General features: G+C 45.8%; 2 protein-coding genes and 1 non-coding gene across 3 annotated transcripts in view; all 3 read right to left on the bottom strand.

The window, feature by feature from the left end:
* The window catches only part of PNPLA2 (patatin like phospholipase domain containing 2), a 29,987-nt gene extending 15,960 nt beyond the window's left edge, over nucleotides 1–14,027 (bottom strand). Inside the window, exon 1 of the mRNA XM_029963347.1 lies at nucleotides 13,806–14,027. Coding sequence (XP_029819207.1) covers nucleotides 13,806–13,992 — 187 coding nt within the window. The 5' untranslated portion in view covers nucleotides 13,993–14,027. The remainder of the gene's footprint in view (nucleotides 1–13,805) is intronic.
* A 5,860-nt stretch (nucleotides 14,028–19,887) lies between these two features.
* On the bottom strand, nucleotides 19,888–24,021 carry RPLP2 (ribosomal protein lateral stalk subunit P2). The gene is made up of 4 exons (XM_008919928.3): nucleotides 23,869–24,021; nucleotides 22,120–22,168; nucleotides 20,379–20,477; nucleotides 19,888–20,009 (listed from the first exon to the last, which is right to left on the bottom strand). The coding sequence occupies exons 1-4, from the start codon at nucleotides 23,989–23,991 to the stop codon at nucleotides 19,933–19,935; spliced, it is 348 nt and encodes a 115-aa protein (XP_008918176.1). The 5' UTR covers nucleotides 23,992–24,021; the 3' UTR covers nucleotides 19,888–19,932.
* LOC112841291 lies at nucleotides 21,833–21,965 on the bottom strand. The gene has a single exon (XR_003212896.1). It is a non-coding gene; the product is annotated as a small nucleolar RNA SNORA52 (small nucleolar RNA).
* Nucleotides 24,022–24,147: the final 126 nt, after the last annotated feature.

Here is a 24,147-nt window from a genome sequence, read left to right as displayed (position 1 = left end):
ATCCTTTCAGGCTTGGCATCTCAGTGTGCAGAAAGACTTGAAAGCAATACTGAAAACAACTGCAATTAAATTGAGCTTATGACTCTTTGAGCAAAAATGTGAGCTGGAAGTTTTTATTTAAGAAAAACAAAAGAGCAAAGTCCCAACTATGCCAGGAAACAGACTGTCTCAGCATTTGAGGGCAGGCTTCAGTTGCAGCTGCCTACTCTATCATCATTTCACACCCAAGAGAACAAAGTAAGAATTACTGCTAATTAGCAATTTCATTCTTTGAATACTTTCTGGGTGTTTGTTGTTTTGGGTTCCTTTATACACACGTGCATACATGCCTACCCACAGGAGCTTTGAGGTATTTCTGTTTAAGGACATCTATCATTCTGTTGGACTTGCTGGCTCACTTGAACCCAAGCTGAGTGTGGAATGGTTCTGTGGGAAGAGACTGGCACAGGGTAACCTGTGGCACCACCAGCTTTCCTGGAAATAAGGATAGCTGAGGGTTCAGCCAAAGAAGACAAGTTTACATAGCCAAGATCCATGACAGATGACAAGCCCTCTTGGAAATACATTTGGGAGGAGAGAGAAGAGGTGACAGTGTTTTGATCCTGTTACTACCAGAAGTACTATTTCAGGAAAACCAGCTCAAATTCTGCTCGCAGCCTCCTGGAAGGAACAGCTGAATGAGAGGTGGTCAAGAGAAACAATTCCTACAGGGGTCAGCCACAAGCTGTCAATTATTACTAGGACTAGTTCAGTGCCAATCCAGTCCACAGAAAAGTTTCCCATGGTTTTTGATGGATCTGGTGATTCAGGACACAGGGAAAAAACTAAATTTATATTTCCTTATTGAGGTATCTACCGAGGGGCAGAGGCAATCCCTAATAGTGGCAGTGCTTGCTGAGAAAATATTTCATTCTTTTCACACCAACCCATTAATTCAACACTTCTCCCTATACAGATTTACTAAGGCAATAATCCTCAAAAATTTAGATATGTGTAATATTTCATTTTCATTAGAAAAAAACATATCCCTTTTTGTCCTTGCCCCCATCACTGCCCCAGTGGGTGTCTCTATATGTGAACCCAAGTATTGCAGGGCTATTGTCCTTATCTGAATTTCAGCTGTGATGACGCAAAGGAACATCACACAGTTGTGTCCTGAAACACCCCAAAACGTCCCTTGCCAGGCAAGGGAAGCCAGCAGCTCCCTCTCTGCCGGTGATCTGCACTGGCTACAAGGGGCAAGATACTCTCACCCATGGGAAAAGTCTGAAGGCAGCTGCTAATTCACATTTCATTTTTAAGCTATGTCAAGCCAGCTTCACATTAGTTTGTTGACAAAGCACGATTGTTCCCTTAAAGAACTGTTACTTTGCCTCTAGAACAGAAGATCTGAAGATCAATCACCTAAAATTGATGTTTGCCAAACAGTGGGAAAGACCCTTAACTGCACCTAAAAGCTCTGGGATAAAACAGAAAGGCTCCTTCAAGCCTGTGCAGTGTGCAAGGATAAGGACCATTGCAAAGCTTAAACACCACACGGCAGGAGAGGGGACAAGTGGGGAAGAAGGGTCTCTTCAGACCCACATCTTCAGCAGCAGGGCTTTTGCACTAAGGGCATCATGATGGTCTGCTGTTGACATTAGATCACATTGACATCCACTTGCCAGCCAGCAAAATGACAAATGACCCACAAAGTATTTCAAGTGGAAAAAAAAGCCTAAGACATCGACAAAAATAGGAGCAGAAAAAACAGGCTGAAGAGGGAGAGGGGCACTCTGGATATTCTACCCAGCAGCTCAATCATGACACTGCAATTCCCTCTGGGAGAGTTCCATGTCAGCACAAAGATCACCCTCTGCACCAGGGACATTCCTGCTCCCTGGCTACTGCAGCAGTAAATAGGATGCAAACTTAAAGGAAAGGCTCTCCAATGGGGACGGAGAGCAGAGGATGGCACACAGTTGATGGATGCAGGGACAGCATCTCCCATCCCTGCTGGCAAGAGGCTCGGACAGAGAGGTCACACCCCAGACTACAGATGCAATAACTTGTCTGGACTGCCGGGGCAGGCAGGAAACTGTGTGGATCCTCACTAAACCTGCTTCTCATTCAACACCAACAAGAATTCAAATGGACTCCTTCCGACACATCAGGAACACAGGACGCACCCTCCTCAGTCCCATTACCCAGGTAAGGCTCCAGACTGGCCAGACACACCAAGAGTTTTGAAAAGAAGCCAACCAGCAGAAGGAAGCACAGGTGGTTTTGGTATTCCCCCAGCACCCTGACAGCCCCATGCCTTGTTAGTTTGGGATCGCATGATCTATGGATCTATGAGCTATTTTTACTGTAGATTTTCAGGACAGGAGTCAGCTCCTGTGTACTGTAACCAGGAACCTCATTCCAGAGCTGTTTAAGTTCTGCTCAGCTGTCTGTTCCAGTGATGTTTGTGAGATACTCAGCACAGATGCTCCCTGTAAGAGTCCCCAGCTACAACCTTTGCACAGCTTTCAACTCAGGGGGTTGCTGAGCATCATCGGAGTTCTTGTATTTCCCATTGGTAGATCCCAGTCCAGACCTGAATTTAGAACTAGGATGAGTCAGTAGGAATTTACTATCATGATCTTCCCCAAGGTTAATGCATCTTGGTTGCATGTCCCTTGCTATTTCAGCTGTTCCTGTACCTCATCCCTGAAAGAGCTAAAACTCAGTCTCTAATGGTGAGCACAGGTTTCAGGAGAGCTGTCCCACATTCTTCCTGGGCACAAATCCTCAAGCTGCTTCAACTCAGCATGCACAGCTCCTGCATTTGCCTCTTCTCTGAGCACCAAAAGTAAGCAATGTACCTGCTTTCCTGCCTGGCCTCTCCCAGGAGATGATACAGTCTTAATGATAACACAGGCCTGTCACCAGCCCAAAAAATGCAAAAGCTGTAAACAAGAGGCACCAAAAAAAAGTTTGCAAGCTGACATCTGGAGAATGATTAACAGACAACTTTACTGGATGTTTCCTCACAGGTAGCTCAGATAATCAGAAAGGGTCTGTTTGTTCACCCCAAGGAGCAGTGCACAGCAATGTGCCCAGTGACCCAAGGACAACCGCAATTCTTGTGGGCAGTGACCGCAGTTTGTGAAAGATCCCATGCCTGGGTCGACTTCTGTTCCTCTTCCCACATGCACACTGAAGCAACCCTGTTTCCACTCATTGTCCCAAGAGAGCAAGAACCAGACAGCATTTCAGCTGAGCTGAACAAAGGCCACCTTGTCCTGAATGGGAACCTAACCCAAGAGGTTCTGCGAGGGCCTATCAGAGAAGCTGAATGGATGTCAAAGGAGGGTCCAAAGACAAATCCATGCCAGCAGGAAGTAAAGAGCAACATCTTACAATTTGCCCTTATAAGACATACTCAGGTGACAGGTGTACCCCACCACTGCAGACAGTTCTTTAATTTCAGTCTGAAACCTTGGACAAATGCCTAAATGCATTGGGAGTGGAACTCACCAGAAGTTGTAAAACTGCCACTAATTAACACAAAGACAAACCACTCATTTTTAAACATTTGAGGCTGGGGGTGGCAGTTGGCAGTGAAGCCCTTAAGGGCACCAATTGTTTCCACATCTGCATTCGTCTTCCTGTAAGGCAGTAATATTGAGACACACCATGTACCAGAACAAGCTGTTCTTCTGGGACTTCCCTAATTTTTGTTGTTCTGAGGTATATTAATTTAATTTGTATTTATTTAAAGGTTTTCACTTAATCCTTCTCTCCAACTATTTTGCCATCAGATAAGAAACAGTTCGGTCCACTTGGCTCCAGATAAGAGATACAGGAAGGAAGTTTTTATTTTTACTTTTGGTGATACGTAGGAGGCAAACACAACTCCCCTACAGCCCCACCCACGCAGTCTTCAGGCAGCCCTACTGTTTGACCAGCTGTTCCCTGTGGCAGGTAACCCTTCTCATCAGGGGTTATGTACAGGGATTTGACTTAAGAGTACAAACTAATGATTTTTGCAAAGGAGATTTCCTAGAAAGCCTGGCCACCAGCTGTACATAATGGTCTTTCTCCCCTTTGCTCAGGAGTGAGGGGCACTGACACATACCCTATTGGAGTAACTCCTAGGGATCCCTATCAGACTATGGTAAGCAATGCATATTCTGACCTTAGGGGTGGGGCTGGTGCAAACCAGAACCGAGAGGAAGAGACAGCTTTTCAAGTAGGGCCAGCTCTTGCAGCCAGAGGCGGATGCTGAAGGAAGGGCTCAGCCCACACCACTTTCTGGCTCAGATTCTTACTGCTCAGCATTGCAAAGTCTAAACACAAACTGTGTTTAGTCCAAGACATAGCCTGCAGCAAGAGGGCTAAGTAAACCCAGATCACCTGCAACTAATTCAGAACCAGCAGCCTCCCTCTTACTAATGTGTTTGTTCCCAACAGATTTTTCTATTTCAACTAAAATTTGGGAAAAAAGAAAAAAGCTGTCAGTCACTTCATCTGTTAAATAAAGCCAAACCAAAAGGAGACATTTTTCCCCTTTGAGTCAAGAGATTGTTATTTTGTGTGCTCTAGATCCCACTTAACAGATGAATCAGAACTATTGCCACATGCTGGATATGGGGTGCATAAGGAGAAGATCTGCTTTTAAGTTGCCAGGGGTTTTACCTCTTGCACTGAGCAGCTCACCAGGCAGCCCACAGTGACTGTCTCCTGCCTGTCCATCCACCAGTACCTACAGGGTAGGACCCCCATGCAAGCCAAAGTGCAGCTGTACCATTCACACCTCACTTCTGCTTTGTGCAGAAGCAAACAGGCTTTGGGAGAGCAGGCTCAAGAGCTGCCAGGCTTGATTATGTCTCCAGCTAAACCTTTGCACTGAACTTGTTGTTGTGTTGGCACACCAAAGCCTCACCAGGCGACTGCTGTTCTGCAAGCTGAGACTTGCTTTGTTTCTGTGGTCAGGACAGAAGCACTTATTTTTGCAACACAAATCAGAAAAGAGAGCAGCTGCTACTGAGAAACAATCAATAGGAAGGCCAGGAGGCAACTCAGTTCAGGCAGATAGCCAGGATCATCTGTCACAACCACAACAGCAATCCCCCACTAGCCTAATCTTCCTCTACTGTAATTCCCTAATATGAGGCTTAACACTGCATTTCTGTTCATACCATTAGAGAGAAATTAAATGGCATAACAGTGCATGAAAAGGAAAAGTTGCTCAGGACCCCAGGTAAGCTGTACTGAAAGCTGTGTTCCGCCCTCATCCATCCATCAATCCCATCAATGCTTTAGTGCAACTCAAATTGCTTGGCATGACAAGAAAAGAGTAAGAGAAAGTGCAGCTCAGATCCTTGCTGCTCACTTTCAACCACAGCAGTGCTGAGTTTGAGGTAATTTTTTTAAAAACAAGTACTCATCCAGAGAAGTTAGTGGAGGGAAGAAACAGACCAAAAAACACGTTGTAATGATGAGAAATTACATTTCTCCTCTGGCTTGCACAGAGACAAAAGTGGAACCACATCCAACTCTCAACTTTATTCACCTGAGTGAAAACGACTAACACAAATGCTCTAGTCACTGTTATTCTGAACAGGAACCAGTCCAGAAGGATCAAGCCTCACCCATGTGCACAATGTTACACACACATTCCATATTCGCTTCTCAGGGTCAGTTTGCATGATAGTACCACACACACCCCCCTAGAGAAAATTGCACTTTTTCCACTTCACTAGAGGAAAGATGTTTTGGAAAGAGATCAGGGCCTGAGAGTACCTTTGCCAGGCACCACAGATTCACAAAGACAAGAGGTAAAGTAAGCAGTCATCATTTCTATTTCCACTTTAAAGAAAGAGCTGCCACTCCAGCAGCCCTTCAGCTTTATCACAAACCAGCCATTGCCCTCAGCTGGCTCACCAACATGAAAGCAAGGCCCACACACAGCTTTTGGTGGCTTTCAGCCTAATCCCCACTGAATGCTTTCCTGTGTGCTTCCAGGCGGCAATTGTTTCACGTCCAGAGATACCAGGCATGGTTACCTCTGCCACACAGAGAACAGCCTGTCTTTCTCCCTGTCCTTTCCCTCCGTACACTTGCATGGCTGCTAAAACCCCGACGCAGAGTGAAAAGAACAGCCCCAAGTCCTCCACTGGCTCTCAGCCTGCATCATGCCCAGCTCTCATGCTTGCACGGCCGGCCAACTGCTCCAATCCATGCCAAGCACCTCCCCGTGCACCTGCAAGCACACTGCCTGCTGTGCCCACTCTGCCCTGCCATTGCACACAGGCATGGCCAGTGTCACCTTACACCCCAATCTCTTCCCCACTAGCCCTACCCTGAGCAGGGCAGGCTCCAGCAAGGAAGTGAGAATGGGAAGCTTTGTCCCAAAGCAGAGGGGCACGCACACTTTGCTCTAGAAGTAATCTCATTTTGTTGGAGCAGCTTTGGGCAGACCCCAAGGTAAGCTGCATACCTTAGGAGCCATGACAAGAATACCTGGAAACTCATGCTACCTTTCTTCCACAGATACCAGCAGTGGGCCCCGAGCCACAACTCCCAGGCAACAAGATGACTTGGGTTCTGAAAACAACTGTGTGAGCGGGACAGGAGCTACTCACAGAGGGTTGCACAGACCCCTGCAAGGGAAGAGCCTCTGCTCGACCCTTCCTATGAGGCTGAGCAGCACCCAGACATTTACAGCAAGACAGATGCAGCCATGTCCACCTGAAGTTCACACACAAAGAATTAACTCTGTGTGCAGAAGTATGGCTAATAGTTAAATGCTTAGTTTGTTCCCTTATTTTACCATCACCACTATGTAGGAACACTGGGCTAGAGAAATCAGTTTTAACTCCCTCTGATTTGACAGCTCACCCTCAAACAGGACTCCAACTTTATAACCATGGCAGCCTGAATCCACATCCTGCCTCCATGATATACTTTTTTTTGCCAGGCCCAGCACTGAATCAGCAGCATTCAGTAAAGCCAGCAAGAGCAGCTCTTGTAATTAACATATGTAAAGGGCTACCTAATTCATTTACACCCTCAGATGCCACCTCCTCTATTTCAGGATGCTAAACTAGATAATCCACAGGAGTGGCAGCTCAGAAACACTACAAGAACCTCCAAAGGATTGGTATTCAATCCTTTAAATCCTAAGCCTAAAAAAGGCCTCCAAACCTAGAATCCATCCAAACAAACTGCAGTGTATGAAGAGGAAGAGAATGAACCATTCTCAGAAGAAATCTGCCAGGTCAGCATGCCCAAAAGCCTGGGAAACAGCTACAGAAGGCACTTTGTGAAGTTTGCAGATTCCAGACATCTTGTCAGCGAGAAGTTACCAATGTGGATTTGGTCTCTACCTGAAAGCACAATAGTTTCAGTTCTGGGCAAGTGCCAGAGGGCAGCACAAAGCCCTGTGTTCTGCTACAACTACCAGCTTCCACACCTGACATATCCCAAGCACCAAGAACAAAGAGCATGCCACCCACTCAAGACTTGTCACCACTGGGATCTCATGGAGCTTGATTTGTTCCAAGCCTTTTAGCTGGGGTACAGTGTCTCCAGAAACACAGAGGGCAGCTCTCCCAGACACACTGTACTGCAGATCAGCATAACCCCAGGGACAGGATCAGGACTGTCACAAGCAGCTATTGAATCACAAGTGTCAAACTCTCTCCTCCCTTCCTCTGGCCTTTGTAGCTACAACAAGTTCCAGCATCTTTTCTACACTCCCAGGTTCACCAATCCCCTCCTTCCTATGTGCACCTTGGAAGGGATTTTCTACTGCCCCAGACCTTATCACTTCAAGGACACATTCTGCCTTTTCCCAAGGACACAGACTTATTTAGGGCCTTCCACATGGAATTATTTCTTCTACCCCTCGTTTTCACCAGCTCTTAATCTACTTGTTTGACAAGGAACACAACCCAAGGCAAACACAGGCTCTGCTGACTCCCACATACTTGAAGGCACATCCTGACTTGAGGTGAAAGTCCCAGGAACACTTGGCAGAAAGAAAGAGGACAAGTGTTAGACCTGGGCAACGGAAGTGTAGAAGTGCAGAGAATTCAACAGAAAAGTAGTAACCAGTTTGGAATCCAGTCACCAGCAGGGTTTGTATTGTGGAGAGCAAGGTAGACAGGAGTCACCCACTCACACTGCTCTTTAGAGTAGGGGATTTCTAAGGCTTTGGAAAGGCCCTGGAATTAGAAGGCTTGTTCATTCCCATCTTCAGAAAGAAGGAATGCTGACCAAATTGCCATTTCTCCAGTCCTTGCATGGTCTCCTTCAAGTACAGTACAACAGAAGCACAGCAGAGGAGAAAATCCTCTCCAGCCAAGCCCATGAACGTTTCATCCGTGCTTCAGGGAGGGCACAGAGCGGAACAAGGAGAAACCCAGAGTGAGCAGAGGCCTGACATCAGAGTACAATCATCCCAAACTCAGTGCACTGGAGGGTAGCACAGCCCTCACAGACAGGAAACAAACACCATCAGCTACTGGACACGTAGGCAGAGCTCCTATAACCACCACAGCAGCAAGGGTTTGGAACTGGATGACACAGCAAGGAAGGTTTCTTGATTTATCAGGACTAAACTTCAGAACATAGGGTGGACATAGGATCCTGAAGAACATACAACAGCTTCTTCTATTTTCTAAGGAGGCCTTGCACTTGCCTTGAAGAGTTTGGGGAGATAAGAAGCAGAAAGAAGTGGAATAGCCTAGACATGCTACAAGTTCAAGACACATTCTGAACCAGTGGGTGAGAAGAATGACCATGCAAAGACCTCTTGTGCTGTTGCCACTGACACTGCGTAGCTGCTTTTGTGTCTGAAGAGCAAGGCTGGGCACCAAGCTGCTCTGCACACCTGCTGTCTCAGTGGGGTGCCCTAAGAATAAACACACACATTGCTATGACCATGATTTTCCCTAAAAGCGGCGGTTTGGCTTCCCTTGCACTCATCCAACCAGATGTCCATAAGACCACCTTTCCTCACAAGACCTTCCTTATTAGAGCAGGCAGACAGCAGGAACAAGCTCCTTCCCTCCCAACAGAGGGTATTGCAGGGTGCTCTAGCTGCCAGCTTGCTCCTCTGGACACCTGATCCTGCAGCCCTGTGACCGCTGAGGGCACTGATCCAGGTTCAGCAGCTTCTCCACCAAGGCAGGGAACTTCTCCAACTACATCCGCACGAAACATCGCCCCACCCACCTCTATTTTCCACCACAAAAAGCAACTTTACCACTTCCAGGGAGCATCAGAAGGTTCCCCATGAATTACATTCACATCTCCATGCATATGCATAAGGATATTCCTCCTTCCATTGACTGGGCTGTAGCTACTGAGCTCCACAACTTTTTCCCCAGGTAGGGCCTCTGCAGGAGGTACGAGTGACCATCTCCTTTCAAGGGAGGGACTGGAGTTTTGAGATGCCCCAGATGCTACGAAGCTGTGCTTTGTGTCCCTGGGGAGATTCATACTCTCTTCACACAGTCACACAAGACAGCATCACATATACTTCCCCTAGGATTAAGCATCATGATTCATGCTTTGACCAGCATAAACTGGCATTGCTCTGAGGACTCCATAGACTCTTAAGCTGGTTTATTTCCCTCTCTCAATCTGGGATTTGGTATTAAGACTACACAAACACACACAAAAAATCTCCATGACCAGTCCTTAAGGCTTTGCGTGCACATAATCAAACTGCAGAAGCACAACATTTAAGATGCTGCTGTTGCTAATTATCTCAGTTTCAACAGGTGAAAGGCTTTAGTTGGGTTTTTGTTGTTGTTGTTTTCGATTGTTTGGTTTTTTTTTTCCTCCTTCTACCCAATGGAAAAAGTCTCTACAGTTCTTTGGGGTATTTCCTGGTGGTCACATGGTGACAGCTGACAAGCAGATCTTAATGTCAAATAACTGTTACTTCATCTCAGGTCAAGCCTGAGATAGAGCCCTGGCCCTAAGATACCAGTTAAAAATAATTAAATAACTAAACCCTGTAAACAACCCAGGAAGAGCTCTCCACAGAACATCTAAACAACATTACTCAGCCTAGCAGATCTATGGCCCTTCTGTATTCTTAATACTGGAAGCATCCCCTCATCTTGCTTTATCATTTTCTGCCAACTTTGTCACGCTTTAGGAGAACAGCTAACTTCCACATGGGGGTTTGAAAGCCAGTTTTGCCTTTGACAGCAGAACCCACCTCTTCCCCCCAAAATAGAAGCAATTCAGCAGTTCCAACTCACCCACAGAAAGCTGTGTAGGACAATGTTCACATGCCACACAGACAATTGAGATGCTGTTGGTTAACTATGAGTCAGAAGCACAGGCTGGGACCTTAGCATCAGCTCAAAGACAGCTTTTCAGTGACTACAGCTTCACATCCCATCATTCATCCAGGTTGCTACACTCTCAAAGCAGGCACACAAATCCCATACAGCTCACCAATATGAGATGATTCAAGACCCTTAACAAAAATATATTCTCTACTCAGTATTAAAGCTTTAAGAATCCAACAGTGGTTGCATTTTAGCATTCCTTGTGACTGAAGAAGAACAGTCTTGTCATGTCACATAAGCCAGTTTTCCTCATCCAGGCCAGTGACTTAAGGATTTATATAGACAGGTAACCATCCTCAGAGCTCCAGGCCTAGTTTGTGAAAAGCTGCAGGATTTGAGGCATACATAAGGAGACTGCAAAGCCAGCACAAAAGAACTTTTCACTTGCCTGGCACATACAGGTGCATTTCCTGATGTGATAGACTCCAACAGCCCCAAGAGAAGACACAGGTGTGACAGGAGGCCATTTTCCAGAAAACCCTTGAGGCAAGAAGTGATTCACTGGAGTATGAAGCTACAACACTGCAGTATGCACAGTCAAGTAACATGTAAACACATGAGACTTTGCTCAATAAACCCTGATAGCCACACAGATTATTCTAGTGGAAAAACAGCAATGCTTTTTCACGTCAGCAAACAGAAGAACCTCAAAGCTGGAGAGAGCACTTCAGATGCAGGACAATATCACTGCTGTAGCCCCGGACAACAAATCCAAGATCTCTACAACTTAATGGTAAAGTGCTTATCAAGAGCTAGGCGAGGTCATATCAGACTGTAAATACCTCTTATATAAATATAAAGTCCCCTGCCTAACTAATATGCATGCCCAATGTTCTTTATTTGGCATTCTCAAATGCGCCTTTGAAGCTCACAGTGTGCTCCCAAGGCTGCAGATCATTTAGTCAGGGCTTTCAGTTCAACATTAGCCCATAGCAAAGCCTTTCTGCCCTACACAAATGATGACAGCGTGATCTTAATTCAGGGAGAAGGCAGAATGAGTTCAGAGGTAAGCTGAACAGATGCAGAGGCCAGAAGGAAAAAACTCAAAAAGAAACCAGTAAGTGGGATCTTACATGCTGAAGTCAAGGAAAATTTCTTTTCTCTCTGATCAGGTTCTCAAAAAGATTGGAACCAAAGAAAAACCCAAAGGAACAAGTTTTTTCACTCCTCCCCAGGAAGTATTTGTCTTTGCACAGTAGAGTCTCATTCTGTTCACAGCCAGGTACACAGGCATGAAGGCCCTAACATTACCTACACACAGCCAAATAAGCAAAGCTTCTGCAAAATTCCCTTCTGCTTATCATCCATCAAGAGACACTATTTAGCATTCCAGTTTGATGGACAGGGCAACAGACAGTGCAGGGTAGCAGTTTCCATAAGATTCAAAGCCCATGGGCTATAACACCTGCTCTCAAGCAGAAAACAGTCACATAGCAGACACACATACTTCGGACCCTACAAGAGCCAGTACTAGATTGAACTGCTCTCCTAGTACAGGCTCAGCTGTACCTTCTGCCCTGTCCCCTTTTCCCCCTTATGATTTCATTCTAACCTCTGGACCTCTGCCTGGAAGCTGCACTGTCAAGAGGGTTTATGATATGGACAAAGTGCAGGAATACCATGTGCCAGCCACGCACACCATTTGCTTTTACTTTCAGAAGTCCACTCTGTGGCCTTAGAGCTGCTCTCCACCCAAGGTATATGCCAGTCATGTAGGTGAGTCAGAAGAAAACTATTTTAGAGACATCAGACTGAAGACTGAACTTGAACACCCAAGATACAAGCCCTGGCTAGCTTTAAACATCACAGTTTGCCCTCCTTCAGAAGGTAGGTGAGTGCTGCCTCCTAGAAGGTGGCCCCTAACTGAGGGGCCACCCACAGTACCTCGTAGGGAGTGGGAAAATCTATTCCAATTCACAGAAAGCTCTCTACCAGGCTGGGTGCCTCCCTGAGGTACCTTAGGGCAATCCCTGGCACTCTGTGGATGTTCTGGACATATAAATAGCAAGGGCAAGGTAGACATGATAACAGGCTTGCTCAGCACTTGAGCAAGGCAAGGGATTTGGGCACTACCATCAGCCTGTCTCACACTTGTGCCACACCTTCGAGTGGCACGGGGACCACCCCCTCAGGGAACTAATTGGGCAGTCACCTCTTCAATAGAAGCAACAGTAATTAAAGCAACCAAACCCCTGGCAGCTATCTGTAAACGGATCCCTACACAAGAAGGGATTAGGGGAGGCCTTTTCCCTTGTCCACGATAAAAGCTGGCACCATGGCATTATTACAGCTTTTGAGACCTCAGATGGGGGTCTGAACAGCTGTTAAAAGCTTCCCATCAGGCTCCAGAAGTTACAGTTGCGCTTCATTGGGCACATCTGTAAACAAAGTAGTCAGGAAAGAAAATTTTAAACATAACTGCACAGAAAAAGCTAACTTGTGCTGCACGAAGACTACATCTCAAAACTCTGCCTGTCTCCAAAGAAAAGGAAGTGCTGCAGAAAAACACCTGCCATCAAAGTGAGAGGACTTCAAGCAGTAGACAGCTCTGGCTTCCCTCGGCTCTAGGAGAGGCTCAGAATTCTGAGACTATATAGGTATACCTGATTCTCTGACACCACATTTCCCTTTCAAGCTTAAGATACTTTTCTGCATTTGTATTCTCAACATAAAAGCTTCCAAGTACAGACTCTATCATGTGTTTGTTGACTTCCCCCCACATGCAAAACAACAAAAAGCCAGGAGGCACCACAGACCATTTTCTTCAGCTGTTCCCCAGACACAGGGACACTCAACACTGTGTGTCTGCTTAAGAGATAACTTTTTAAGGTTTATTCTGTGACTTGAAAACAGAGATAACATCTATCTGAACTGGAGAACTAGCTCTTGCAGAGGGCAAGAGAATTCCTCAGTGCCCAACACCCTAAGGAATAACCCTCTTCCAGAAATAAACACGCAGATTAAAAGATGCCCTACTCAGAGATGCTGTCCGACTCTCACCTGTACACAGGTGCTCGGTGTCTCCACCTCCAGATGCTTTGCCTCCCGTTTGCGGCCACCAAGAGCTGGTGCCCACATGGCAAGAGGCTCCTCTTCTCACCAAGAACCCCGCCAGACCTACACCCTAGCAAGCCAAACCCACGAAGCGAGCCCAACAAGCTCACACTACATGAGGGGCGGGGGTGTGTTCGTGTGTGTGTCAGAACCGGGACGTCTGCGCCGACTTTCTACTGTCGGGGCCTCCTTGACCTCAGCCACCCGTCAGGGACCGGGGGAGGAGTGCGGGGGGATGTGTGTGCTAGGGGTAAAAGGTCTTAAAAACAAAGCGCCGCTCGCATTTCGGGAGCAGGAGGGCGCAGAGCTATTTCCACGCACACACACACACACCCCTCGCCACTCAGTAATTAAGAAATTAGCAACAGCGAAAGAAGAGGCGAAGGAGCGCCGGGCTCGCCCCGCGCTTACCGAGGCAGGCGCCGCTGACGAGGGCGGTGGCGGTGAGCGCCCCGGCCGAGGCGCCGTACACCTTCTTGGCGTTGGCGACGAGGAAGGGGGCATGTTCCTGCAGGCAGCTGGCCACCCCGATGTGGTACACCCCTAGGAAGCCGCAGCCGGCGAAGGAGATATTCCAGGTGGAGTCCGGCGGGAACATGGCCTCCGCGCCCCGCGGGAGGCGGGGGGGCCGTGCGGGGAGCAGCGGGGCAGCCGCGCCGGGAGGGGGAAGTCGCGTCCTCTCTCGCCACCGGCCTGGGGACAGGGCAGGAGAGCGGAAGGCGCTGCTGCCGGGCTAGAGGCTGGAACACGCAAGATTTGGACCCGCTGGCTTACCACGGCGGAGGCCGAGCTTATATGCGGCGGCCGCCGGCCGTCGGGCCCGCCCCCGGCGACGGCCACGCGCCCCTCCGCAGCCCCGGCTGGGGCGGGATCGCCCGGCCCCTCCTCCCAACCCTTCCTCCAGTGAACCCCGTTCCCGGCCCGTGGGCACTGGGGGCAGTCACCGCCCGTCGAGCTACTAAAGCCGTGCTAGCGCCGCTCCGAAGCGGCAGGGGCTGAGCCAGCTGCTTCTCGCAGCATCCCAAGCTTCGCCCTGTACCGGAGCAGCAGGCTGCTCTTCCCACACTAAACAAGATAATTATTGGAGGCTTCTGCTCCAAGTTCTTGGGGTTTCCTTGGTTTTTCGGGGGATGGGTAAGAAACGTGAGAGGAAGGGAAAAGCTTTCCCCTTCCACAAAAAGCTGAGGAGCCAGAAGTAGGCAAGACTTGGCACAGCTACATCGTAAGAACTGGGAAAAAGGCAGCCCCCCCATTAACAGCTTTCTCTGCCTCAAAACTCTTAGAATCACAGAATATCCTGAGTTGGAAGGGACTCCCAAGGACCTTTTTTCTCCATATGCGTCTAAGCTCACCAAAGCTCTTACCTTTGGTCAGGGCAACTGCAATTTTCAGTAGTGCTTCTGCACAAGCAAGCCCATAGTGTATCAGCTCACCACAGAGCACCATTGGGTGAAAGGCCAGTGCTAGCAGGAGATCAAAATAGCTTTCAGAAGCTGCAAAGATCCCCTTGTCATAAACAATACAGATTACAGTCATTCAAACAATTAGATAATTATGAAAGTTTACAGGGATATCAAAAGCATCAGCATAACAAGAAGCAGACTGCTCAACTCAGAGCGACAAAGCAAGAACAGCAGGAGGGAGGTTTGGGGGATACAAGATAAAAAGCATAGATAGTTTTTTAATGGAAACAACATAGGGCAAAAGCGCTTCCTACAAAAGTTTTAAAAACTACTTAATTCATCATGGCATAAAGATATTTGGATTAGTTTTCTTATAACCAGTCAAAAGTTTCTCATTTAGGGATACTGTTATACCTGTCCTTAACAGCTCCCAGACTAAACAATGCCAGGCTTTCCTCCCCACGGGAATTTCACCAATTATGTTAGTGGAGGTCATCCAAGTAGCCCCTCTCCTGTTCCTTCCACTCCAAATATCCTTTCAAATGATACAACATAGGCTGATACCCTCCTCACAGAGAGGCCATCCAGGCTGCAAGAATAGCTGTTCAATGCCTCAGTCTATTGCCTCGCAGTCAGGTGACTGAAGTTACCAAATTCAGCAGGTAACCCTTGTATAAATCTAATATTTGAGATGAAGTTAGGCATCACACTCCAGCCTCTACAGACAGAGTGCTTTTTCATTAAATGTTTGTGCTTTCCTTTCATCAGACAGGCAGGAGTACAGCTTTATCTTCCTTTCAGGTCCTGCCCTGGAGCCCACCACCTCACCTAGCTGCTAGGAGCTACCCTTAATACATATTAGCTGACTCTGGAGCACCTAAAGAATTAACCTTCCTTATCTCAAGTCCTCTGCTCATACCCACCCTTCTCTCTCTTCCTCTTATAACTGTACTTGCTTTACAATTTCCTTCCTCTCTTGTGTTTGATGTGGTTACGTAAGCCCTGTCAGCCCTCATCTCCTCCACCTGGAGAAGTGAGCACTGGCACACCTGCACTGTGACTCTCTTAAAGGCCCTTAACACCAAGATGATCACAGTGCTTTCACCCCATGCTCCTGATGACACAGAAAGGTATTTTCATGTAGTCGAACCCAAAGAAAACATCATGTCTTGCCTTTTCCAGAACACGGATTGTTCTGCAGAAGAACAATGTGACTTTAGTGGAATTCTGTGGCAAAACCGAGCAGTGAACCTTGTTTGCAGATACCTCCCTAATGCTTGTAACTACAAGAACATCTTCATTCTCAAGCCAATGCTGCTCCCTTTTTTTGGCCTTTCACAAACCTTAATGTTCCTAGCATATCTGGAAAACAGAAACAACAGTGCTGTGACAATGCTGGGGTTAGTTTCACTGGATTTCTCAACAGCAATCTCATCCTGAGTTGTTTACATCACTCTGCCTTGGCCCTCAAGGTTACTTATTTGAGCAGGTTAATGCTGCCCTGCTGAAACAGGTTGATGAAATGAACCATGTGAACACTAATCTCTTGTGAAGTGCTGCCTGGGCACTGTCACGAGTAGGCTGGAAAACAACTGTGTTTTTCTCAAAAATAAATTAACTCCCTAAACTAATCTTTATCCCTCTTAATAAGAAAGTACCATAGTTCTGCTATTGCTCACAATGAGGCAATAAGCCAGATCAGCGAGATTTACAAGGCAGCTCTTCATGTGTATCAAACTCCTGTTGGAACATTGCAAGTTCACTCATGCCCTTACATGTTGAGATGCCACTGAGGCAGCTTTGTGTGCAATCTCTTGTTGTTGGTTTATTTCCTAGCCTAAGGAATGGTGAGCAGTTAGTACATATGAGATAAGAATGTACAAGCAAACAATCTCTGTTTGTTTTTTCAGATAGGACCGTGGTTGATACCGGCCATTGGGAATTCAAGGGAAGATGACAGGCAGTCTGCTACAGACTTCTGAATGTTACTTTAGTACTGTTGCCCATAGTCAGCAAGACTAGTGTAGTGGTCACGAAGCCCATCTTGAGTTGGACTTTGCATCACTGGAAAGCCTGACTCTGATGTCTTTTTCTCACCTGTGATGTTTGTGCGTATCAGGCCATTCCATGACAAATGCTTGGCACTTGCTTCATAGGAGCATCTCCTGAGGCAAAGGATTGGTCCCCTTGTCCTACTCTCTTGGGACTGAATTTTCCTTCTTGGAAAGCTACAACAGATATCTCTCCCCTACGTAAGTCCCACATACCAAGTTCAGCAGCCTGTGTGCATGTAGCAGCTTGCAAAATTGGGCCTTAGTAGTAAGAGTGAAACGTTTTGAGAAGTGAAACAATTTGAGAGTGGCCCCAGGGAGCCGTTGCTTATTGCTTTACCGTAGTGTCCAGGACGTTCTCCCTGCCTTCCAAGTAGTGAAGATGTCATGTTACTCTCCCTGGCCCATGGTGTTTGTTAGCAATGATTTTCAGGCAGAGCTGATTTAAGATGCAGCATTTGTGTCCCAGTAAGGAAACCTCACACAATTCAACATCAAGCCTATGACTAAATCACTCTCTCCTGCTGTCATTTTGGTAATGATCAGTTACCAGTGTAATCTCCAGGCACAAACCTATCTTTCTCTTCTCTTCAATGCCCTTGAACCTTTCTTTATGAAGAATTCAGGACAAATTAGTTCTAACTAAAATTGATTCTTCAAGGGGAATGACTAGGCCACAAGTCCAAGTGTTTGCAGGCACTAGTTTTCTCTGACAGCATCGTGGAATAAACACATCCACCCCATCAGTACCCTTGCCTTTGGAAATCATTGCTAAGTCTGAAAAGGCATAAGTGACACTTGAAAATTCAGAACAGTGACTACAGAGCAGGAGTAGGAATCTCAGCTCCTTCATATCTGAAGCTCATTGAAACCAGCAGAATGGAGTGGTTAACTCCATCCAGCACACCAAACAAGTCTGCAACAGACTTTCAGGCACATCACTGCTCATATACAAAGCCATCAGGTGACAACTGTTTCACAAAGAGGTAAGGGGAAAGAAAGTTTAATAGGTTTTGATTTTGCTTTCACAAGAAACATTTACCATGCAGAGGTTTTAGCCAGTTTTGTAAAACATGAAATCTTGGAGCAGAGCTGTGCCCTGACCTTCTCGAGGAACACCTAGGAGGTGGTTATGTTACAAACGCTGGTTCCCTGAGATAATGTAGCAAGTGCTTTCTCTGAGAGCTGCCCCCCAAAATTTCTTCTCTAAGCAGTTTACCAAATGAGCTGTCCTTTTTCTCATAGCAGATTGAGCTACAGTAGTTTTCATTAAAATTATGCACTTTCAGGAAGGAATTTAAAAGTGTTACAAGGACAACCAGCACAGAATCAGGTCCATAACTCAAGGTTTAACAGGTCACACAGAGAAGACAGACAAAAATAGGGTGAAGAAAGAATTTATCTAGCTGTAGTTTTACTCCTCCCCTCAATCTCAATAGCCAGCAGCTGGCACCACAGATTTCAGTGTCATCCCACAGGCCTGGGCACAGCAAACTCATCGAATAGCTCAGTGCCATTGAAACAAATTCCTTTGTATGTGGAAAAACCCTGCTGACTGGTGTGACAGGGCCATCCCTTCCTGAGAAAACATCAACTTTGCTATTGCAGCAGCCAAGCAAGGCAATATGGGGCAAGGAGGATACCTCTCAGTAAAGTCACATCAAAGAACCACTCTTTTCCAGTAACCTGAAATGGAGAAACCACCACAGAAAGAAACACAGGTATACCTGCACCCCTCACAGGGCTGAACCATTGCCATTATTACAAGTCTGACAGAGAACTACAGCGAACATGAGTGTTTTTCATTACTACCAGATCACCATGATAGGACATAAGAGCCAAAGTAGACGAAAGGTATTGGCGCTGTTACCTCCTGTAGTTTTTTCTTGCAGCAGGCACAGAAGGGCAGCAAGGGTTAGTTGCTTAAATCATGGCCATTTTGAGGCTCTTCCAACTGCTCTCTTCCTTGGCTGCTGTGAAGTATTGGGCGTTTCCTCTCAGTGCACCACAGGGAGATAAAATAGTTTTTTCCTACTTGGATTTCACCCATCTCTCCTCTCAGAAGTACTTGCCATGCTTAGTCCAATGAGTCATAAAGAACACAGCTGTATCAGCTAGTGCTTTTTTTTTTCCTCCCAAAACAACATTAGAAGAGCTCCACAGTACACACTGCTCCAGGACACCTTTGTGACACCACCTGAGCAAACCTGGCATGGGAAGATCATCACTGGTGCAGTTTGTATTCTCTAACACTGACAGATGACTTCCACAAGAAGTCTGGGTAAGTTGCCTGCCAAAACCGTCTTCTAGCAGAAGACACTTACAAATAAAGCAAAATTTACTGTCCTCCCAACCTGATGAATTCTGGGCACACCAGAGATCAGCTTCAGTTCTCCAAACCCACCACTGACATGTTTCTCTTTGTTTAGATCAAGGTGATTCATATCCTGATAGCTCAGCTACCCCAAGAATAGCCATACAGCAGGAAGGGCACCTTTACACTCATCTCAGTGCAGTATGGGTTTTTTTCTTAGAGATTGTTAAGCATATGGATATAACATGAAACCCAAGCAGTCAAGCATTTTATTGGTTCTGTCCCTAGATCTTAGAAATCTAGCACAGTGATGAAATAGGTCCTTTTAAAATATTAAAAAAAAACAAACAAAAACTCTGAAATTATGATGTTTCTGACTAATCCAGACCTGATGTCCATTCAGTTTCATGTTTTGGAATTGAAAAAACAGATCCTCAAAAATAGTCCTATTATTGGTGAATACATGGGACTCTTTACTGGGAGAAGGTTAACATCAGGTAGATTCCACTTCCACATACTGTTTAAGAAACACTAGTGTCAAAACAAGCATCCAGGTTCACACAAGCTTTGCCATTTCCTCAGTACTTTAATAGCTGAGTCCAATGGCTTGGCAGAAAATTCACACACCTGTTGCAGACAGATAAAAATCAAAGCCTGTCAGAGCTATTTTAAGAACGGCTGTCTGAATCCAACAGCACTTGTATGGTAATAATAATAAACTCAAAAACATTTAAAACAAAGCATTTTAATAATTTCTCTACAACAAATAATTAATCAAATAGGCCGAATCCCATGTCATCATCAGATTCTTCAGATTCCTCTTTCTTCTCCTCCTTTTTCTCCTCAGCTGAAGGAAAAAAAGACCAAGCAAATGGTCAGTATAAACACTTTTTGCACCACAGATTTTCACGATACAAGTTTTGGTGATCTCAGCTCCCATATTATTGACACTTCAGTCTCCATGGTTCATCCCAACCCCTTTCAACAGCCAAATACAAACATCAAGGGGACACAGACACCATTGCAGGGATGTGCTTTATGCCACCAAGTCTGTTTGATTCTCGGTTCTAAGCCAGACAAAGAGCAAATGCTTCTGATTGCCCAAAGGAAAAGTAACTGTTGAGTTTACATGTCCATCACATACTGAACTGCCAAAGTGAACAAGCCTTGAAATTTGAACTAAAGGAGCTGCCCGTGCCTCTCCACTCATACTCACCAGCAGCAGGGGCAGCAGCTGCAGCAGGGGCAGCAGAGCCCCCTCCAGCAGAGACTGCCACCGCTCCCCCAGCTGGCATGCTGGCAAGTTTCCCGTTACCTGAGAGGGACAGAAGAGAAAGTAAAGTATTTACTCGCTCATCCCAAGCACAGAGGTCAGGGGAAATGGAAGAGAAATGACAGTGCAGAAAAAAACAGATCCTGTCTCATGGACTGAACCTGTCACTATTTGCTGAAAGGAACAAGAGACTGCATCCTGATAAATATATTCTCTGAGAAACACTCAGCAGTTTTAAGCTTCACAAAGGCTTATGCCAAGAACACAGACAGCACATTATTGGTAAGTTTTCTTCTGTACACAAAGTGCCCTATTTTTCCTCCAGAACCTGTCATATAAAAATAGTAGCAAACATCCAATTTTGCACACCCATGAAGACTGTTCTCTGAATACAGCACAGTAGCCCAGAAATTGATAATATACTCCTGAAGTACCATATTGGCAGCACTGGCTTTCCCCCCTCACCATTTTTTTTAAGGGTATAGAGAACCCTGAAGGCATGACTGGATCACACAGGAGAGAAGGGGAAAGACGTATTTATGGCAAAGAGGACAGTATTTTAAACAAATTCCCCAGCATGCTATGAACACTATTGCATCTCCTTTGAGACTCCTGATTTATGCTCTCATTTGGAAAGCCTACTAGTTCTCTGGCATCTGTCTTTCACATACCAAGGCTCCCTTGGCATTCAGAGGTCATGTACACACCGTGTTTGCCTGTATTCCAGTTTCTGGGAATCAGTTTCTAAATAATTCCGTGTTACTTCAAGCTCTAATAAAATAGCTAAGTAAACAAACATGTTTCATATGCATGTCAGTATGTCCTGACAAACAATTTACTTAAAGTATTATAGGAGGGGATAGCATAAGTGTGTTGTAAGCTCATGCATAATAGCTCTCTTAGGTCTTCAGATCACGTCAACATAAGTGTCCACGTGACCTCACAGCAAAGCCAGGCAAAGTCCTGGCAACCTTTAAGCAAAAATATGCCTAAAAGTTCCCTTGTGCCTACACACTTGCAAAAAAATAAAAATTCATTAATCAGAAACCTTTGCACTACCTCAGCTCTGCTTTACTTCAGCCCTATGACCCAGTCAATTCATGCTAAAAGTTCCATCTTTAACCAATTCATGTTAAAAGTTCCAGCTTTGTTAAGAGCACAAGTTTCTATGGAAATCAGCACTCAGAGTCCTATCTCAGGAAAAAAGAAATGCCAGACTTGAGGAGCTCTAGAAGAGAGGTGCACTGGAGAGGCTTGTGCTCCTCGCAGAGGGTGTAACTGTGCCCCCCATACCAACTCACACTGTGTTCTTTACTTTTTACATCATTAGTGCACACAAGTGGGCAAACACAACAAATCCAGAGACCCTGAAGGAAAGCTGACTCTTTCTCCAGTCAACATGTCCAGAAAACTACATCATGAGCAGACCACCAGTAAGCTCATACATGCTTAAGTTCTCCAGTTTAATGTGGTCCACAAGCGAAACCCAGCAGGTACTGGCACTGACCTGCAGGGAATTAGAATGGACCTGGATTTCAGCCAATTCAGCTGCAATCCAGCATGGAACTCCTCAACTGCAAAGCTAAATGGACAATCAGGGAGCTGGCAGCAGTTCCACATTCTCAGATCTAAGTTATCAAAGTTGCAGAGAGAATTACCTGTAACGCTCAGAGACTCTACTTACCCTGAGCAATTACATCTTCGATGTTTTTTCCATTCAGCTCACTAATAACCTGTGTAAATAAAGTTTATAAAGTTAAGAATGTTAATACTTTCAAACCAGCATGAGAATAAACTACATTTATTTAAGTTCTGATTAATCATCACATACAATGGCTACATCCTGATGTTTACACAGCCCCAAAGTTCTTTATTTCTCAGTGGAAGAAACAGGACATTGAAATGAAAACTTCCACCAAGTCTTTCATACTTTTCTGTGAAAGCTTTTTCAAGAAATCTGTTACAGTAAATTTATAATGAATCTACGGATCTTGCAGAAAGGAGGATACACAGATGTTGTGGAGCCAACTAGCAAACCCCACTGATGGTGTGTAAGTCACTGAGGGACTGTTAACATTTCTTGCTTAATGCCCCCTGGGAGGCTCTGGAGCACTGGGTCCTGTACCAAAAACCACAAGGTCCCCTTCCCAGCCTTACCAAATGTTAACAAGCTGGCTATTGTATAAAACACAAACCCAAACATTGCTAAAGCAAGCAAGTACTTAAAAATAACGCCCCAGACCTTACTGGTGAGTCCTGGCTATCAAGAGTCAGTGCTAAACACTGCTGAGTAGCCAAAGCCAAAGGACTTCAACCAAGAGTTTTCCAACAGGCACCTTCTGCTCACAGGGAGCGTGGGACACGTGAAACTCTGTGCCTGCGTTCTCGCTCCATCCAGGAGAAAGGTGCTTTTGAGACTTCACTACATTTGCACTGGCTTAAGATACAGCCAACGCAAATAGAAAAGGATTAATTATGATCAAAACAAATTCCAGATATTGGAGGATCAGAGAAAGCAATTAATTCATGAAGGTATTAAACCTAAACAAGACAAAGACATAAGACTTGGCACTTAAACAGGAGCATCACGAGTTCAAACCAACATCCCAAACCATGAAAAGGATGATGTCAGCTCAGCCAACCCATTGTCTGGTTGAGCCTCTGGTAAAACACTGTTTCCAACTGGGAAAATAACTTCTTTTTACCTCTACCTCCACATACAAGTACAGAGTAGGTGATAAGATTATTTTATTGGTTCTTTTTTTTCTTTTTCCCATGGCCACTAATTTTTTAAGTCCCCAATGCTGAAAATCTGTTTTATTACATGAAAATTCTAGTTAAAATATTCTTTTCTTCAAAAGTCTATCTTTCAACACAATCATTTCACCATTTATTTTCCAAATCTTCCTACATCTTAGTATCAAATACCTTTAATGTCCACGTTAGGATTTGCCTATGTTTCTTGGTGAAGAAACTAATGGTGCTTTGCAGCACACTAAGAATGTATGACTGAGAACCAGGCCTTCAGAAGTGTTAGTGCAGAATCAATACTGACCAGAAACTAAAATCAAACAGGACGTGCAGACTACACATGATGTCAGAACAGAACTTATTTTCAATGTGTACTCATTTGTAGCCACCATCTCACTGAGAACGATTAGACTGAACAACCAAAAGTCAGCAACAACTGACAAGAGGCCTTTGTGGAGGACATGTGTTGAATAAGAAAACTAGACTTCTAACTAAAGTTGTAGAAACAGCTGTGATTGGCTCAGTAGCGTTTTAGAAATCATACACGTAAGGGCCACCGAACATCGGCACAAAGTAAGGGCAGATCAACAGCGAGGCAACCGGAACACTGAAGCCAAAGGAACAGCTCCAATGTCTGGCGCTGGCTGGGACTCGACCACCTGGAATTAAGAGGCAACGCCACCTTGTTCATGCGTTCATCGTCCGTCTCGATGCCGACGCTGTCGAGGATCTTCTTCAAGTCCTTGGACGTAGGGGACTCGTTGCCCCCGAGCACAGCGAGGAGATAAGCAGCGACGTAACGCATCCTGCAACACAGGAGAGCGGCGTCCTCAGAGCCCACGGCCCAGGGGAGCCCATGCCCGCTACAGCGCTCTGGCTTCGCTTGCACAGGAGCACCCGCGCACCCTGCACTCTGCCCGCCCTCTGCCAACACGGAGCCCGCACACGGCGGTCCGGCAAA

This window comes from Manacus vitellinus, unplaced genomic scaffold (assembly GCF_001715985.3).
Source record: "Manacus vitellinus isolate BGI_N305 unplaced genomic scaffold, ASM171598v3 scaffold_59_pilon, whole genome shotgun sequence".
Lineage (NCBI taxonomy): Eukaryota > Metazoa > Chordata > Aves > Passeriformes > Pipridae > Manacus > Manacus vitellinus.
The sequence above is the reverse complement of the archived record's forward strand: the minus strand, read 5'-3'. Positions and strand labels throughout refer to the sequence as shown.

What these genes read in the sequence shown, in the direction of transcription:
- RPLP2 (XM_008919928.3), bottom strand. Translation starts at nt 23,991, where the DNA reads ATGCGTTACGTCGCTGCTTATCTCCTCGCTGTGCTCGGGGGCAACGAG. An exon ending in CGAAGATGTAATTGCTCAGG is followed by an intron (nt 20,478 to 22,119) that starts GTAAGTAGAGTC and finishes TGTCCCTCTCAG; the next exon opens with GTAACGGGAAACTTGCCAGC. An exon ending in AGCTGCTGCCCCTGCTGCTG is followed by an intron (nt 20,010 to 20,378) that starts GTGAGTATGAGT and finishes TTTTTCCTTCAG; the next exon opens with CTGAGGAGAAAAAGGAGGAG.